This window comes from Palaemon carinicauda, chromosome 1 (genome assembly GCF_036898095.1).
Source record: "Palaemon carinicauda isolate YSFRI2023 chromosome 1, ASM3689809v2, whole genome shotgun sequence".
Lineage (NCBI taxonomy): Eukaryota > Metazoa > Arthropoda > Malacostraca > Decapoda > Palaemonidae > Palaemon > Palaemon carinicauda.
The window spans coordinates 305,977,131-305,994,444 of NC_090725.1; the positions used below are offsets into that span (position 1 = coordinate 305,977,131).

General features: G+C 43.3%; 1 protein-coding gene across 1 annotated transcript in view; it reads left to right on the top strand.

Annotated features, from left to right (window-relative positions):
• The first annotated feature begins 4,772 nt into the window (after positions 1-4,772).
• The window catches only part of LOC137658577 (ubiquitin conjugation factor E4 B-like), a 144,704-nt gene continuing 132,162 nt past the window's right edge, over positions 4,773-17,314 (top strand). Inside the window, exon 1 of the mRNA XM_068393481.1 lies at positions 4,773-4,927. Coding sequence (XP_068249582.1) covers positions 4,901-4,927 — 27 coding nt within the window. The 5' untranslated portion in view covers positions 4,773-4,900. The remainder of the gene's footprint in view (positions 4,928-17,314) is intronic.

The following is a 17,314-nucleotide window of genomic DNA, read 5'->3' on the forward strand; positions in this document are numbered from 1 at the left end:
GTCTGGATAATAGCTATAGAGGAGGAAGAATGGATGCTGAGTTTATTAAGAGCAATATGAGAAGAGTAAATAATGCATAAAGACTGGAAGGCGAGTCTAATGGTATTTATATTCCAGCAGAAAGGTGATGCTATGGAATGTGGTAACTAAAGGGGAGCATGGTTTGAAAGTTTTTGAGAGGGTACCAGATGAAAAATTGTAAAGATTTATAAACACCAGTATGGATTCATGAGGCGGGGAGGGACTGTGGATGCCATCTTTAAAGTAAGGCAACTACAGGAAAAGAGGCTAGAGGTTAACTAGAAGCTTTTCTGTGGTTTTGTAGATTTAGAGAAAGCTTATGAAAGAATACCAAGAGAAGGGGTGTTTTGGTGCTAGAGGAAAAGGAAAATCCCGGAGAAGTTGGTTAGAATGGTAGAGATGATTTACAAAAGAACAAAGACAAATGCAATAACAGCCGTTGGGAAAAAATCCAGAAATCTTTAAAGTTAGTGTTGGATTACACCAGGGTTCAGCATAAAGCCTGTTTCTATTCATGCTGGTCTTGTGGGAGTTACTATATGCAGATGATTTGGTGATTACCATTGAAAATGAGAAAGACTTACAGAGAAGGGTTGTAGAGTGGCAAGAGACTTTGGAAAGATGTGGCTTGAGAGTAAATGTGGATAAGATTGAAGCTATGGTGAGCAGTAAAGAAGGTAGGGACAGAATAGCCATGCATGAAAGTAGGGACTCTTACAAAACAGGTGGAACAATTTAGATACTTGGGATCTACTATAAGTCAGGATGGAGGATGTGAGGCTGAAGTTGATAATGGGACAAAGGTAGCCTTGGGGAAGAGGAAGAGGGAGCTGGAGTAGTATGCGATAAGAAAATGCTAATCAAGCTAAAATTCAAGATCTATAGAACTGTAATAATATGTGTTGATGTATAGATCGGAAACATGGACTCTAAGACAAAAAGAGGAAGCAACGCTTGAGAAAACAGAGATGAGAAAGCTGAGGTGGATTAGCGGAATATCACTGCTTAAAAGATAGGAAAATAATGAAATATGAAGAATAGCAGGCATAGTAAAGATTACAGAGGTGTTAAAGAGTGTCTAGGCTGAGATGGTGTGGGCACATGTTAGCACATGTTGAGGATTGATGGTGAGGAGGGTGGGAAGGAAGTTATGAGGTCTTGGTAGGAATCTCTTAGAGGAGAAGAATGAGGGAGGCAGAGAATCAGATGACAAGATAAGGTGAAGGATGATATGGAGAGAAGAGGTTTTGCAGAAAAGGATGCCTTTGATAGAAGGCATTGGAGAGGGCGCATCAGGCAATTGACCCTTTAGTGTAGGGATAATGGTAGGAAAGAAGACGTGGGTCTCCTAACTATGCAGTCCCAAGATTGCACAATAAACTCACTCCATATTAGGAAGAACAATATGAAGTCTTTCAAGAATAAACTAAATTCTTTCTTATTTCCTGAGTGATATGAGAGTGTGGACTAGTCCACACTCACGTAACTCTTCAAACGTGTCTACTTAAATGATGTCCACGCCAAATGACAGCTGTTTGTCCTGCAGTTTGCATTTTAGTGGAGTATGACTAACTCCTAGACTAGGTAAACAAGTAAATAATTTGCATTGGAAAATATCTGTTTTGAAATGATGGGTATAATATAACTTTCCAAAAAGTCTTTTTCCCTTCATTCTTATATCTTCTTTGTAGGCTCAAGTTGTAAATCACTCTCAAATGTCTCTGATACCATTAACATCACATTTGCTGAGCATCTGGAACATGTTCATGTTTCCTTTCATAGAATTTGGCAGTATGACATTGATTTCTTGGAAGGGGACGATGAACGAACAGCTGTATAACAGCTACAATTAAACAAAATGAAGAATATTACACATGATTATCAATATCTTCAAAATGATGATTAGGTATAGCTAGAATTGGAATTGATTGATACTGATGGTATATATAGAACCTCCAATTCTGAATGAGGTAAGGGTAGTAGGCCTAACTCAAGTACATAGAATGCATTTTATTTACAATTTCCAATAATTACACGACATCTTAGGTCAGCCTATGTGGTCTGATGGCTTTGACCCCTCACACAGGCTTGGACACAGTGTCTAATATTGTGTTGTGTTATGGATGGTTGGGTTAGGTTGCAAAGTTTTATTTCCCTAATCCCTCACTCAAAAAAAACCATTTCCTACTGAGGTCCCCCATTAAGACATTGTCGCAATAGCACACAGAAAGATGTTTCATATTCAGTTTAAAGCACCTTAAACTAATTAACATTTATTTATTTCCTTATTTCCTTTCTTTACTGGGCTATTTTTCCCTATTGGAGCCCTTGGGCTTATAGAATCTTGTTATTCCAACTAGGGTTGTAGCTTGGCTAATAATAATGATAATAATAATAATAATAATTAATACATTCTTGCCTATCTACAACAGCCGTATAACAGCCACAGTAGAGCAAAATGGAAAATATTTAACATAATCATCAATATTTTTCAACTGTATAACTGCCACAATTAAGCAAAAGGAAGAATATTTAACATAATTATCAATATTTTCAACTGTATAACTGCCACAATTAAGCAAGAGGAAGAATATTTAACACAATTATCAATATTTTCAAAATTATGCAAGGAGTATGAAGTATAACTAGAATCAAATTAGATTGATGCTAATGGCACATCTATAATTTACAATTCTGACTCTGATATGAGTAGTAGGCATAACCCAAGTACATAATATATGTTTTATTCATAATTTCCAATATATAATGGGATCCTAGGTCAGATTATGTGGTCTGATGACTTAGAACACTAGCTTAGGTTAGGTTACAATGGGTTGAATTGTAATTATGTTGGGTTAGAGATGGTTAGGTTAGGAAGCATTATCTCATTTCCGTAATCCCCCAATCCTAAAGACCCAGTCCCCTTCTAGACCTATTTACCAACCCATTCTCAGGTCCTGATTACTAACTTCCAAATGTACCCTAGACAACCCTATTTGTCTTTGAAAAGAATCTCTATCTATAATAGTAGGCCTACTTATTTCGGACATAAAATAATAAGAGAATTATTTGAAAGTCAAACCAAGATATTTGAAAGCTATAATCTTGACTCCTGAATTAAATCTTGACCAAAATTAAGTATTTACCGAATTAGGCCTATGACTTAGAACACACACAAACGGAAAATCGACCATAGAAACCACACTGAAAACCAAAATATACCATCAAAATTGTTTGAAAAAAAAAAATTATTTGGTGTCAAATATAAGGGGTATACTAAGCCTAACACTTAATTTTCAAATAAAAACAATGAATATGGTTTAGGCTTACCTTGAATACCAATGTTAGCCCAATTTGGTGTTAAACGATTTCACAATTAGGGTAAATTCTAGCGTCATTTATCAATTCACAATTCAAGTTTTAACTTATCGAAAGTTGTAATAAAAAAAAAAAAAACGAAGTGAACGTACGATCGAGCGGAGGAATTCACTGTCAAATGAGGGTCATGTTATACTTTTTGTAGATATTTATTAACAAAAATTGAAAAAATGGTGTTTTATTTAATCATAAATTGAGTGATTACTCAAAAAGTGTCACTATTCGTAAAATCCATATATTATGGACACTTTAGAGTAATTAATCCATTTTTAATTAAGCATATTTTGAATATACAGTATATCAAATATACGCTGGCATCACAAACTTCTGTTTGGTTGACTATGTTGACATGTCAGTTCCAACTTCCAAGTCGTTATTACCATTTGCAATTATTGCGTACCTTCGACCATGATACAAAGCCACAAAGTTGATATTTTGCCATTTTGATGAAAATATCTACGGAAATCACAATACGCTTTTCACAGACAACGCATAAAATCCAATTTAGATAAGAAGTTCAATCACACCAACCTTGAGATGAATCTTTATTTTTTGGCCTTAAATTTAAAAGACAAAAACTGATAAACCATGAATATTATGAGTATGATTATTACGTGTACGCATACATTTGTTGAAAAATCCTGATAATTTTTTTTTTCATAATACAAAATATATGTTAGAATAAGCTATTCCGACTGTAGAGTATTTAGTACATCCCGTAAATTGAAAAACTCTATTTACTGTACGTAATTACATTCCTTTGTTAGAAAGTAATGCTATGCACTTTAGGTCGCAGTTGTGTGTAAACCTAAAGACGCAGCCCATCTTAAAACGACATTGTTCCAATGCCAGTCACCCATGAAGCAGTCTATTTTAGCATCGTAACTGACACTCTTAATTGCATCATGGGAGAATATTTGTCTGGAAACTTCTTATTGCAAGATCATATTACACACCTTTTCACACATATGCAAAATTGAATTGATAGCTCCTTTTTGGGGTTTTGAATACAGTTAAGAATGTAATTAAAAGTCGACCAAAATGTCAGCATTTTATCGTATCTAGAAGGTTTTAAAATTACGGTATTCAGTGTAAATTAAATCATATAAGGATCTAGGTATCTATTGCAAATAAGTTAATGTTAGAGTCGTGGGTTTTAAAGGCAGTTAAGCATGTAATTAAAAGTCGACCAAAATGTCAGCATTTTATTGTATTTACAATGTTTTAAAATTACGGTTTTCAATGTAAATTAAATCATATGAGGATGTAGGTATGTATTACATATAAGTTGATATTAGAGTCGTAAGTTATGAATTACTAATTTTAATGGGGTAATCGATCTGCATTGTGCAGAGCGACGCTCTTTTGTTTGTACCAGCTGGTCCGTGTGACGTCATAACAACAACATCAAAACAAAGATTTCACATCGTCGCGTGCAGATTCACTGCAGGTTTCTTTCTTTTTTTTAAGGGAGATTTTTTTTTTCGAGCCTCCTTTTGCCATGGGGGACCAGATAGATCAAGATGAGGTATGGTGTGACAATTTGGTTGATTTTTGTTTGTAATATAAGGCCATTTAAGCTCTGAAAAAACCTAAGTTAAGTGGTTGGTTTCGAGCCAATGAGAAATGACGAAGCTTTCATGACAAAGGTCTTTTTGTTTCTTTGTTGATTGTCGACATTAAGAAAAGATTAATTTTGATTTATATTGTTTCCTCCGAGTTATTGTATTAGATTGGTTGCAGATTACACTTCTTAAGCTTAAAAATGCTTGCTTATAGACCATGAATGTCAACATCTAATGTGTACCGTAGGGTAGCTTAAGCGACCCTACCTTGCCATTGGAGGAGTTACCATAAATATTTTATTAACATATGCTACTTCTGTTAGGTGACTCACTGTGGGGTTATTTAATTTCCGTTTCATAGGTAAAGTAGGTTATAGGTAAGAAAATTTGATTATTTATTATGGGTAATCTGGGTCCTATCTGCCACTGGCCCTTGCCATAGGGGTTTGGTAGTTTTTTATAGTAAAGTTTCTCATTAGGGAGAAAATGTTGATAGGTACCGTTTAAACTTCATTATCGTAGACTATGATGGTGCTAGATGTGTTACCATATGTAAACAAAGGTCATTTGTAATTGCATTGTTACGGGCTGATAACTGCAGTCAATATAGTATACAGGGTTAACTTTGCGTTAATATAATCCTAATGAAGAAAACAAGAGGTATTCCTGGTATGTTTATTGACAATAAGAACAGTTCTGAAGAAGATAGTGAAGATGGTATTTAGCTTAAATTCTTATATGTCAAGTTTTAAAGATGCTTGAATTACAAGGTTCTTTAACTGAAAAACCATATTTCATGCAGGAAACAAACCCAATGTTACTACGTAACCCCAAGTTCATACCTAACCTAACCGAGAACTCTAACATTAATCTACCAAAGGTTATACCTCCCCTCTGACCCCCCTTAAAAGAAATGCACTCATATTTGAATGAATTATTCATTATTGCATGTACCATGCATTTTATCATTAAAATGATTGGTCTGAATGCTGATGTCGTTGCTTAGTGAATGATCCATTATTCTACGTCGTACTATGAATGCTAGTTGCAGGAAAGAAGCATACAGTTTATAAAATTGTATTTGCTTGGCTGGAGTCCTTCAAATATTCATAAGGTTTAGTCAGTTCTATAATGTGGTTGCCTCCAAACCCCCGTTTCCATATTTTGTTTATTAACAACTAACACAGCAATTAACATGATTTATAGATGAACAGTGAATTTAATATCATTCTGAATACAATGCACCATATGATATTGTGCATCCAAACAATGTCTTTAACTTCAGTTTTTACTCAAGCTAAATTCCTGATTATAGATTTACCTCAATAAACAACTAGATTAATTTAGATGTAAACCAACTCATTAATATGATCATTTCTACTTTAATCAATGTTGCTGAATCTTAATTCCTGTGGTTCTAGTAATTTGAGCCCCTCTCAATATGAGGGATTGATGGTAAGCCAAACGTCACATGGAAGGGTTTGGGGTGGACGGGAATGTGTCTTCGGTAGAGAAGATTCAGCTAGTGGAAGGAAAATTGAGCTACTTTTTAGCGGGTTTGTACATTTGATTAATTCTGAATGGACACTGGACTCAAACACTGATAAAAATGCCTAAGAGGCATAAGTATATAAAGGGGTCAATTGGTTATTATTATAGAAATACACAGGACAAACTTTATTACAGGTAATAAAATATTAGGGTATATATAGAAAAATTCCCGTTTTCTTCGAAAATGACCTTTATTTCAATCGCAGATAAATAGTTAAGATATACCCTAATATATTCTGTGGTAATGGAGGCCACCCAGTGGGAACCAGGTATTTTGGGTTAGGAAAATTTACTGGTGAATCGATAAATAATGGTAAAACTCGGCTTTTCTCCTTTGTACATTATTCTCTGAGATGCATATTAAATCCCTAAGAAAATAGCAGAAAATATGGGGTTTCTCGGTAAAACTTCAGAAGCATGCCACACTCCATAATAAAAAAAGATAATCACCTACATGGAAAGAGCATGTGAAAAGCTAAATATAAAGTAAAGTTTTTTATGAGAGATTGGAATTAAATGAAGTTGATAAGTTTTTACCTCAAATTTTTCCTAAGTCGGGAGAGACGTTTCCTTTACGGCAATGTTTACTTATATTGAGCCCTTTAACTCACTTTCTTATGCAAACACAAGCAGTTCCAATTGCAGTTTATTGGCTGAGAGCTGTGACATCATTGATGTAATGGTTTCATAACCAGTTACAAATGACTTCAGTCGAAAACCAAGTTTTACTAGGATTTCAGCGGAGTAATAAAGTTACCTTTACGTCTACTGGTTTGTGTTTAACTGAATACTTCGAATAATGAAGGAAAACCAGCATTTTGTTTTGTTGTAGCTATGGCAAAGGTAGTGGCTGGCCTTTCTGGCGTTAGTATCAAAAGCCTAATTCCTACGGATTGTGTGCAGTGCAATGTTGGTTATGAAGAATTTTATCACTATTTTTCTAGTGATGGTACTGAACTAGAGGTTGAATATTTTCAAAGAAATAATTTAATTCTTAATGAAAAGTTTTGCGAGTGCTGTGGAGCTAGTTGTAAGATCGAGTACAACAGGAACGCCTGTAGTGATGAAAGGACAAGAGGGAAGTACAGTGGAACCTCTACACACGAACGTATCTACATCCGAATTTTCCAACATCCGAAGAAAAATTCGAGCAAATTTTTGACTCTACACCCGAATTTTATTTCGACACACGAAGTAAACATTACGCCATTGAGCGTCGAGTGCTCAGTTCTCTATTCTTGTGTGTATCGTGTGGTTGTCCTCTGTTTGGTGTGTTATTAACAGTGCTTATTTTCTTCCTTTTCTCACATTTCCTTTTTGATTTTACCTATAATCATGGTGCCTAAGAAGCTAAGTTTCAGTACAGGAAGAAGGCAATTCTTTCATTAGAATTGAAGCAAGAAATTATAGAAAAACATGAGAGCAGTGTGCATGTGAGTGATACTGTATGACTAAACAATATGGCCGGAATAGGCCTATGATCTCGAGGATCATCAAGCTGAAGGCAGCCATTAAAGCAAATAACCATCGAAGGGGATCACAATTATTACAAGACATCTTAGCAATACCCTGGAAGAGATAGAACGCCTTTTGTTGATAGGGATAAAGGACAAAGAGATTGTTGGCAACGATCATTTGTGAGAAGGGCCAGCGTGATGAACAGAAAGAAAGAAAAAAGTGAAGCAAAAAAAACCATGATAGCATTAACAAGCTCTTTTAAATAAGACCTCTCTCTTTTTCTGTTTCTCTCTAAACATAGCATTAACATGTTCTTTAAATAAAATCTCTCTCTCTCTCTCTCTCTCTCTCTCTCTCTCTCTCTCTCTCTCTCTCGTTCTTCTTCGCTGTTATAGTGTTAGATACGTCTATTATTTTTTTTTTCCGCGAGAGAGAGAGAGATTAAACATAAATGTGTTTAAAGTACATATGATTTTTAACAGCGTCAACGAGTTGAGAAACAATTAAATGTAACTAAGAAAGTAATAACAGCTAATCTGAATTCCTTTATTAACTAAAACAAATATTGATACAAACACGCTCGTGTGCGTATGCACAAACACACACACAGGTGCAAAAATTGCTGCGCAGTAGGAGAGACGGTCGGGGAGGCGGTGACTGCGATAACATACCGTAAGAAAAAAATGTAAAAAAAATATGAAATATAAAAATTAAAAAAAAAATAAATAAGCTAAGTTAGATTAAAATTTCCGTAGTGTAAGTTACGGTATGTTATTGCAGTCACCATCTCTACCTCCTCGCCGATCGTGTCTCCTCGTGCGTGTGTGTGTGTTTGCGCATACGCACACGAGTGTGTTTGTATCAATATTTGTTTTAGTTAATAAAGGAATTCAGATTCGCTGATAGTGTTTTTTTAGTTACATTTAACTGTCTTTCAACTCGTTAACTCTGTTAAAAATCATATGTACACAACACATTTTTGTTTAATCTCTCATTTTTCAATATTAAACTTAGCCGGTGATTATATAAGCTGCAACTCTGTTGCTCGACAGAAAACTCTACGTAAAAAATCCGCCAGCGATCGCTATGCAGGTAGGGGGTGTACTTCAACAGCGCCATCTGTCGTGCAGGTACTCAGTACTCAATGTAAACACAGAACTCAATTTTCTCTCTGTCGGGCTACCGGCAAGACCTACTAATTCGCTGTTACTAACTGTATTTGTTTTCACAACTATTTGGTGAAGTACACTATTCTAGTTTTGAGCTTTCGCTATGCAGGTGTTTTATCTTCATCTCAAAACTTGAACTCGTTTTGGATAGATTTAATTATGGTGACAAAGAGAGTATGGACTTTCTTTCACTTTTAAATGGCCGACCCTTCCCTTAGACGGAAGTGTGGTTAGGTTTTTAGTAATTTTTCTTATCACGTTATAGATCTATATATTTTATATCTCTCCGCCTTTATTAGGCCTCTTCGATTAACTTTCCATTTATAAACATATAAAAATAAATTTTAATGTTTTGTTTATATGCGACCTTTCCTGATAGTAGGCGGTCCTAACTTGGAACCGAAGTTAATCAACGTTGAGCCCGTTATATCGTATTTAGCCTTTAAAGAATTTAAAACTTTTTAAATGTAATTTGTTCCGTAACCGAAATACAAACCACGCTATTTACAAAGGGTTATTACTTTTAGCGTAGCTGAAATGGCGAGCCATTAGAATTTAACGAGGGTGTATTACCCCCGCGCTAGTTAGCGGGGGGGTAGGGGAGTGGTAGCTAGCTACCCCTCCTCCCCCTCACACACAGGTGAATACTCACTTTCACTTTTGGCTCGGACTGTGACAGACGTCTCTGTCTTGGTCCTCGCTTGGCAGCCATTGTCTGTTTTGTCTTTACTTTATCGCTTACTTTTCTTTTACTCAATATATATGTTAACATGTTTTCATGTTTGTATATATATTTGAGTATAGAAATAAGTAAGTTTCCTTTTCAGATGTGTGTGTGTAGTGTACGATATCTACGTGGAGGCCTCGGCAGTTAGGCCACCACGGCCTAATTTTATGGGTTGCGATCGAGTTTGACTTCGGTCTTTCTCTCTCTCTCTCTCTTGAGGTCGTTCACCCTTTTACTATGTTTTACTACTCCCTTGTAGCTTCCTTCCCGTGTGGGTGGGGTTGCTACGCCGTACATTTTGTTTCAATTAGTTTATGAATCTAATTGTAGTTGTTAATTTTTCAGCTTGTAGAACGATTCCTTTCGGGGTTTTCGTTTTTTTCTTTAGTGTTCATTCATTTTTAAATTACATAATTACATAGTTACATAATTATAATTGTTATAATTCTGTTTTGGTTACAGCTCTCCTTCCGCGAGTGTAAGTGGTTGTGAGGGCACGTGCCTGTTGTGTAATTCTTGTTCCTTTTCCTCGGGATTCCTCTTCGGAGCCTTCCCGGGGGAATGAATGTGTACTAATATTATTTGTTTTTATTTTTTTACAGTTACCGATCTAGTTCGTTTCTGTAATATAGCAACGGTGTGAGCTGTCTGGTTGAGTCCTGGGGATTCGGCTGTTGCTGCCTCCCCCCTTGTATTGTCGTCAGGGGCGTGTCTCCTTCTACTGGTAGTACTCCCGTGTCGACGGACAGCTCTCCAGTTCATTTTAGAACAGTCAGGAGGCTTGCCTCCTTGGGCGGATAACTTTCCTTCCGAGGGAAGTTTTTTCCTGTCCAGGCTTGAGCTTTTCCTCTTTTGGGGGGTTCTTCTCTTGCCTTTTTTTCGTGCGACTATGCTCTTGGTGCTGAGCGGTCGCACCTGCAGTTTCGCTCAAGGGGCTGGGCAACTGCAGGAGCTCCTCTTCGGAGGATTGCCCCTTTTAGGTCACTGGCTGACCAGTCTCTTCCACGAAGTGTTTCTCTTTCGTTCGCGAGAGAGTACACTCATAGAGACTCCTCTTCGGAGGTTTCTTCTGTTGCTGTTGCTGTTGGCCTCCCTCGCCGTAAGGCCCTCCGTCCGCCTCGTCGTAAGGGCCTCTCATCTCCCTATAAGGGTGCTTGAGGCGCCTTTTTGAATCTCCGTTTGCAGCCTACAACTTCTTTTTCTCGATCTTCCGTCTTGGTGCAGATGGACAGCAGTCTAATCTCGTCTTCCGACGGGCAACGGTCTTCCCGACGGACAACGGTCTTCCCGACGGACAGCGGTCTTCCGACGGACATCTGTCTCCCGGCGGACAACGATCCCTTCGGGGCTAAGGGTTGCCCCCACGGGGGTTCTTCCCTTGCGTGTCAGGGTTTCCCTGCGCGCCCTTCTGTTCGTCAGCGCTCTCCTGTTCGTCAGCGCTTTCAAGATGATCTTCCCTGCGGTTCCTGTTACGTGCCCTGTGCGCCCACGTTCGCCCTCGCGATCTAGAACTTCGGTTCAGGTCGGGGTCAAGGACTCTTCTTCTTTGCACAGGCTTCCACGCGTAGCCTTCTGCTCGTCAGCGATCATCAGCTCGTCAGCGATCATCAGCTCGTCAGCGATCATCAGCTCGTCAGCGATCATCAGCTCGCCAGCGATCGTCAGCTCGTTAGCGATCATCAGCTCGCCAGCGATCTCCGGATCGCCCACGTGTGTTACAGCTGGCACGCCAACGTTCTCCAACACTTCTGAAGGAACATGGTTCGCCAGCTACTAGCTCAACTGCGGATGCTGATCGCCATCGCGCGACCCTCAACTGCAGATGCTGATCGCCATCGCGCGACCCTCAACTGCGGATGCTGATCGCCATCGCGCGACCCTCAACTGCAGATGCTGATCGCCATCGCGCGACCCTCAACTGCGGATGCTGATTGCCATCGCGCGACCCTCAACTGCGGATGCTGATCGCCATCGCGCGACCCTCAACTGCGGATGCTGATCGTTATCGCACAACCCTGAACGATCGCCCTCTTGCGGATGCTGATCACCATCGCACCCTTTCACGCGATTATTCACCTGCGCATGCTGCTCGCCATCGCACAACCCTGAACGATTGCCCGCTTACGCATGCTGCTCCTCATCGCACAACCCTGAACGATCGCCCTCTTGCGGATGCTGATCACCATCGCACCCTTTCACGCGATCATTCACCTGCGCATGCTGCTCGCCATCGCACAACCCTGAACGATTGCCCGCTTACGCATGCTGCTCCTCATCGCACCACCCTGAACGATCGCCCTCTTGCGGATGCTGATCACCATCGCACCCTTTCACGCGATCATTCACCTGCGCATGCTGCTCGCCATCGCACAACCCTGAACGATTGCCCGCTTACGCATGCTGCTCCTCATCGCACCACCCTGAACGATCGCCCTCTTGCGGATGCTGATCACCATCGCACCCTTTCACGCGATCATTCACCTGCGCATGCTGCTCGCCATCGCACAACCCTGCACGATTGCCCGCTTACGCATGCTGCTCCTCATCGCACAACCCTGAACGCTCGCCCTCTTGCGGATGCTGATCACCATCGCACCCTATCACGCGATCATTCACCTACACATGCTGCTCGCCATCGCTTACCACCAGCGATCTTCTTCACCTACGCGGCAGCACGATCCCTCGCCGTCACGCCCATTCGCCTGCGCGCCCGCGCGATCGCTCGCCTGCGCGCCCGCGCGATCGCTCGCCTGCGCGCCCGCGCGATCGCTCGCCTGCGCGCCCTCGCGACCGCTCGCCTGCGCGCCCGCGCGACCACTCGCCTGTGCGCCCGCGCGACCATTCGCCTTTGCACGACTGTTCGCCCTCGCGCGACCATAGTTCGCGGCGAATTCCACAGCCGGTGGTAGCAGCAGGGACGCGTGCTCCTAGGCGGCACTCGGGATCACCTCCATCCAAGCACAGGTTGGTAGTGCAGGACGAAGACAGGTCAGTACAGCATTCTTCCCACCTTCTTTTCAGGCAGGAACCGTCGTGTCCTCTCCAAAGGATCGCCCGATCCCTTTCACCTTAGCGAGGATTTCGGACTCTGTGTCCTTGGAGCAGCAGACATGGTTTGATCCGCTGGCACGGGCGTTAATGAGGTTTATGAAACCAGCACTCACCGGCCAGGGTAACAAACCAGCGGCTGTCTCTCCTACGCTGAAGAGAAAGAGAGGAGTGGACTTCGTGGTGACTTCCCCCAGGGCGAAGTTGGTTCCCAAGAGGTCGGTCTCGAGGGTCCCCTCTCCTGCACGAGTACTCTCTCCTTCTCCCGCCCTGGAAGGATTTTTGGCGGGGGGGCTTTCCGTTGAAGATTTCTCCATCGGACAAGGGGTGACTGCTTACCTCTTCCTCTGGGAGCTTACCAGGTTCTTTCCCTCGGTTACGGCCCGAGGTTTGGTTCAAGGAAGCTACAGGAAGATCAAGGGTACTTTCCTCCTCTCGAGCTCAGGCACCTTGGCCTTTCGTCGTTAAGTATCTACTTGCGGACAAGCTCGATGTTGTACCATCTGGACGCGCTGACTGAAGGCTTCATTCGGGTGTCTCATCTGTGGAGGTCAACGACCTCAGACACCCTTCCATCCTTGAGAAGAGTTTTGTCTTTGCCCAAGGACAGAGACTTAGACGTCTGCTGTGCGGAGTAAATCGACTTCCGGTTTCACTCCTCCAAGGCGCTTTCTTCCAGACTCTGCAGGGCTCCAGCTCCCTTTTCTTTCAACCACGTCGGCCTAAGTTATCGGCTACGACAACTGGGACAAGGTGTCCAATTGCAGTTTCCTCCTGTCAGGAACAGATGGCACGGGAGACTCCCCCGGGGGGGCATAGTCCTAAAAGGAGTTCACGAACTCTAGGATTGCAGGTTTTTTCGCTGGGAGGATGCTTAAGGTTACTCATCCGAATGACAGCTTCCCGATGCCCATTCCCGCACAATCTCTGTGAGTAGCCAAGGATATCGCGCCTGCCGTCTCTGTCAGCGAATTCAGTGTCTCTGAACCTCTATGCCATAGCATCAGCAGAGTTGCCCGGTTGGGCAGAATGATCCATACCTTAGGCGAAGGTCTTCCTTAGGATCATCGACGGCTTCACCCCCGGCCCCCTCAGTCGATCCTTTCTTGTAAGGAAGGATCTGAGAGGGGATGTCCATAGTCGACCTCTCAGCCCTGATCAAGTTTGTCGAACAAACTTCGGCCAGCGTAGACCAGCAGAATCGATCAGACTGGTAACGAGGCGACAGGACTCCTTTAACCCTGGATCGGAAGGACGGGTACTTTCAGTTTCCATTCCATCCATCTTCCAGGGTGCTCGTCGAATTCAGCCTAAACTGCAAGTATTCCTGCTTATGATGCAGTGTGGCTATCCCGCCGTGGCATAGCAGGTTTGTTTCCCCAGAGAACTCTCCCTGCCTTCCTCTTGGCCGCTCAGGTGCAGACTTCCGCCTCCTCTGCTGTTTGGAGGGCTGGTCAACTCCGGTAGGCTCGGGTTTTGACCTTCTTCAGCGCCGGGAAAAGCTTCCGAATGCTGACCATGAGTGTAGGCTCATGGTATTTTGCTTGGAGCCTTCTCTTCCTCTGCCTCAACATCTGGAGTATCTGGCCATGATATTGAGTCAACCGCCTTACCACGTTGGAAACCCCGCTTCTCGTCCGTCCAGCGAGGTTAAGCAACGTCGGTACTTGGATGGGTGACCACCTGGGGACGCCAGATTCTGTTACCACATCCTCCGAGCCTTCCTTTCGGTTCACCGTGGCAAGACTGAGGAGAGTCGCAGTACCTGTTCTCAGTCAAGCAGAGTTTTCAGCCCTACCTTGGAACGTTTCCTAGTTCTTCTTTCCTCATTGACCCGTTTATAGTCCGAACGGTCGCCTCAGGATAAGTTCCATGTGGGGCGATCCAAGTTCCGGTGGCTTCAGGCAATGTTTAACCGGACTCCCTGGCCCTATGGGACCAGCGGAACTATTAAACCTACAATGGGTGTTGACCTATGGAGCCTCTTGATGGTAGTGGATATTCTCGTCCTTTCCCCACATTCTTGATGCGGCTCTCGGACTCGTCAAAGGAAAGGGGGGGGGGCATGTTCCGGTCCAGGCCTATGGTCAAGACCTGAAGGATACCTCTCCATCATTCAGGCAGGCTTAAGGGCCTTAGTCTGGCCCCTCTTCAGATCCTACCGCTCCTGCCAAGTCGCCCCGTTGCGTGTCGACTTCATGCTAACCAGCAGGGGACGCATTTTCACACCTTCACATCTTGCAGTAGAGATATCGGGATGATTGAGATTCTCTCAATTCCACCATCGGCTCTCTCATTCCAGGCAGGGGAATGTTTCTCTCAGACTATCCGAGCAGAGCCTCATAGAGAGAGTGTACCTAGGGGTCTTTGACCTTGGGTAACCAGCAAGTGCTGGTCTGGGGGACCTGATCGCGACAGCTTGGAACCTCAAGCTTCCGCTAGTTTTCCCCCCAGTCTCAGACCCCGAGACTCTGGCAAGATGCATTCCGGTGATGGTGGGACAACTTCGACGCCTGCGTCTTCCCTCCTTTTTGTCTGCGGACAATGGGTCTCAACAAAACCAGGTTGTCTGTCAACCTTTCAATGGGAGAGCTCCACTGGGACTATGTGCAGAACGGTTTCTGGACCCTCTGCTTCCCCTGACGGAACTCCCGGGAGAGCTTCTCCCATGGCGCAGACTACTCAAGCAACCACACTGCGACATCTCTCCCGAACCGGGGCGTCGCTTCGGCTTCATGCCTGGAGACACTACGCTTCCTCCTCTAGAAGAGACAACCCGCTACAGTCGCGGTACGGAGGTCGCGTCATCTGCGATAGTCATCCACAGGGGTCTCCCAGGCAAAGTGAAGAGTCTAAGGTGGTTGGTGCCGTGGGAGATATACCTCTTCCCGTGAGGCCTCTTCTCCAGCAATAACGGTCTTATTGCCTTTCGGCGGGAGGAAACTCCTTTCCGCTCTTGGCAATGAAGCCTGTCGCTCAGCCTTTCCCTGACCTTCAGGCTTAAAGGAATAACTTTTTCCTGCCCGCTGGATCTATCCTCGCTCATGCGAAGCTACGATCGTCCCTGCCCTAGTCGGAGGAAGACCTCCAACTTGGAGCATGGCTCGGACTTTTAGTCCTTTAAGAGATCTTCTCAAGACCCTTTTACGACAGGCCTCGGATTGTATTCCGCCCTGGGTCTTCTGCTCACTCTGGCCACGGCCAGTGTGTAAGCAATCTTCTTGGTCTCTTACTACTCCCCCCCTTTCTAAGGAAGAGGGGAAGGCAACATTCAGGCTCGCTCCTGAGTTGTTGGCTAGACTCAGAATCTGTGGGTCCCGACCCTTCGGTCCGATTCATTCAAGATTTTGAGTCTCCATTCTGTGTCTGATGTCCCAAGACCTTCTCTTTCTTGCCAGTACAGGAATCGAGAGGTTAGCGCTGGGAACAGCTGCAGTTTGGCCTCAGTTGCAGCCGATTTGGGAACACAAGGAGGACATGGGGGGAGAGTCACCAGTATACCTCTTCAGCCCGGACTCAAGGACATTCATCTCGACCTGTCTTCAGACCCTCCCCCGTCACGTCGCCCTACAGCACGATGTTGGATACATCGCAACGTCCCTCGCCTTCGAGTAATACTACTCTGTGACGCAGGTGCTACAAGCTGGAGTCTGGAAGCGTCTGATGACCTTCGCAGCCCGCTTCCTGCAGGGCGTGACCCACAGGAGTCTCGATACGTTTTCTATCGCTCTGTGGTGGCTACACAACAGCTGGTCTAACCTCAGGCTCCTTTTTGGACAGGTAGCAGAAGGTTGAGGGCATTGTTATCAGGTTTTAGTCTGCATGAACGAAAGAAGTATGTCTGGCCCTTACTTCTTTCTTCATCATCCCCTCTACGGGGAAGCAGCATCCTGGTCTCTGCATAGCTGACCTCGAACCTCTGCAGGTAAACCATGCTTCCTTGTGTTCCGAGTATTGAGTCAATACTGTCGCGTCCCCCATACCCTGACGAGGTGGTATTGGGAACGTCTTAACCCAGAGTTCCTTCTGGAACTCCAGGTCAACTGCCTAAGACGGGTCACACTTCTTCCTTCACACACAAGCTTACGTAGGCCACATGGTTCCTTGCGGTGCAAGGAACTTGTGAGGTGCAGGGACTCCTTTTCTCGAGTGCGACTCACTCGGATTCTGAGTCCCCGGGTAAAGCCAAAGCCAGTATGGCTGGGGACTTTCCACCCTTCCTAAGGGATAAGTCACCCTTTGTAAATAGCGTGGTTTGTATTTCGGTTACGGAACAAATGACAAATTCGAAGATAATTTGTATTTTTCCTAACCATACAAACCTTAGCTATTTACACATATTTGCCCGCCAGCCCTGTCCCCCAAGACAAGTCCTACCTCTAAGTGAAAGTGAGTAT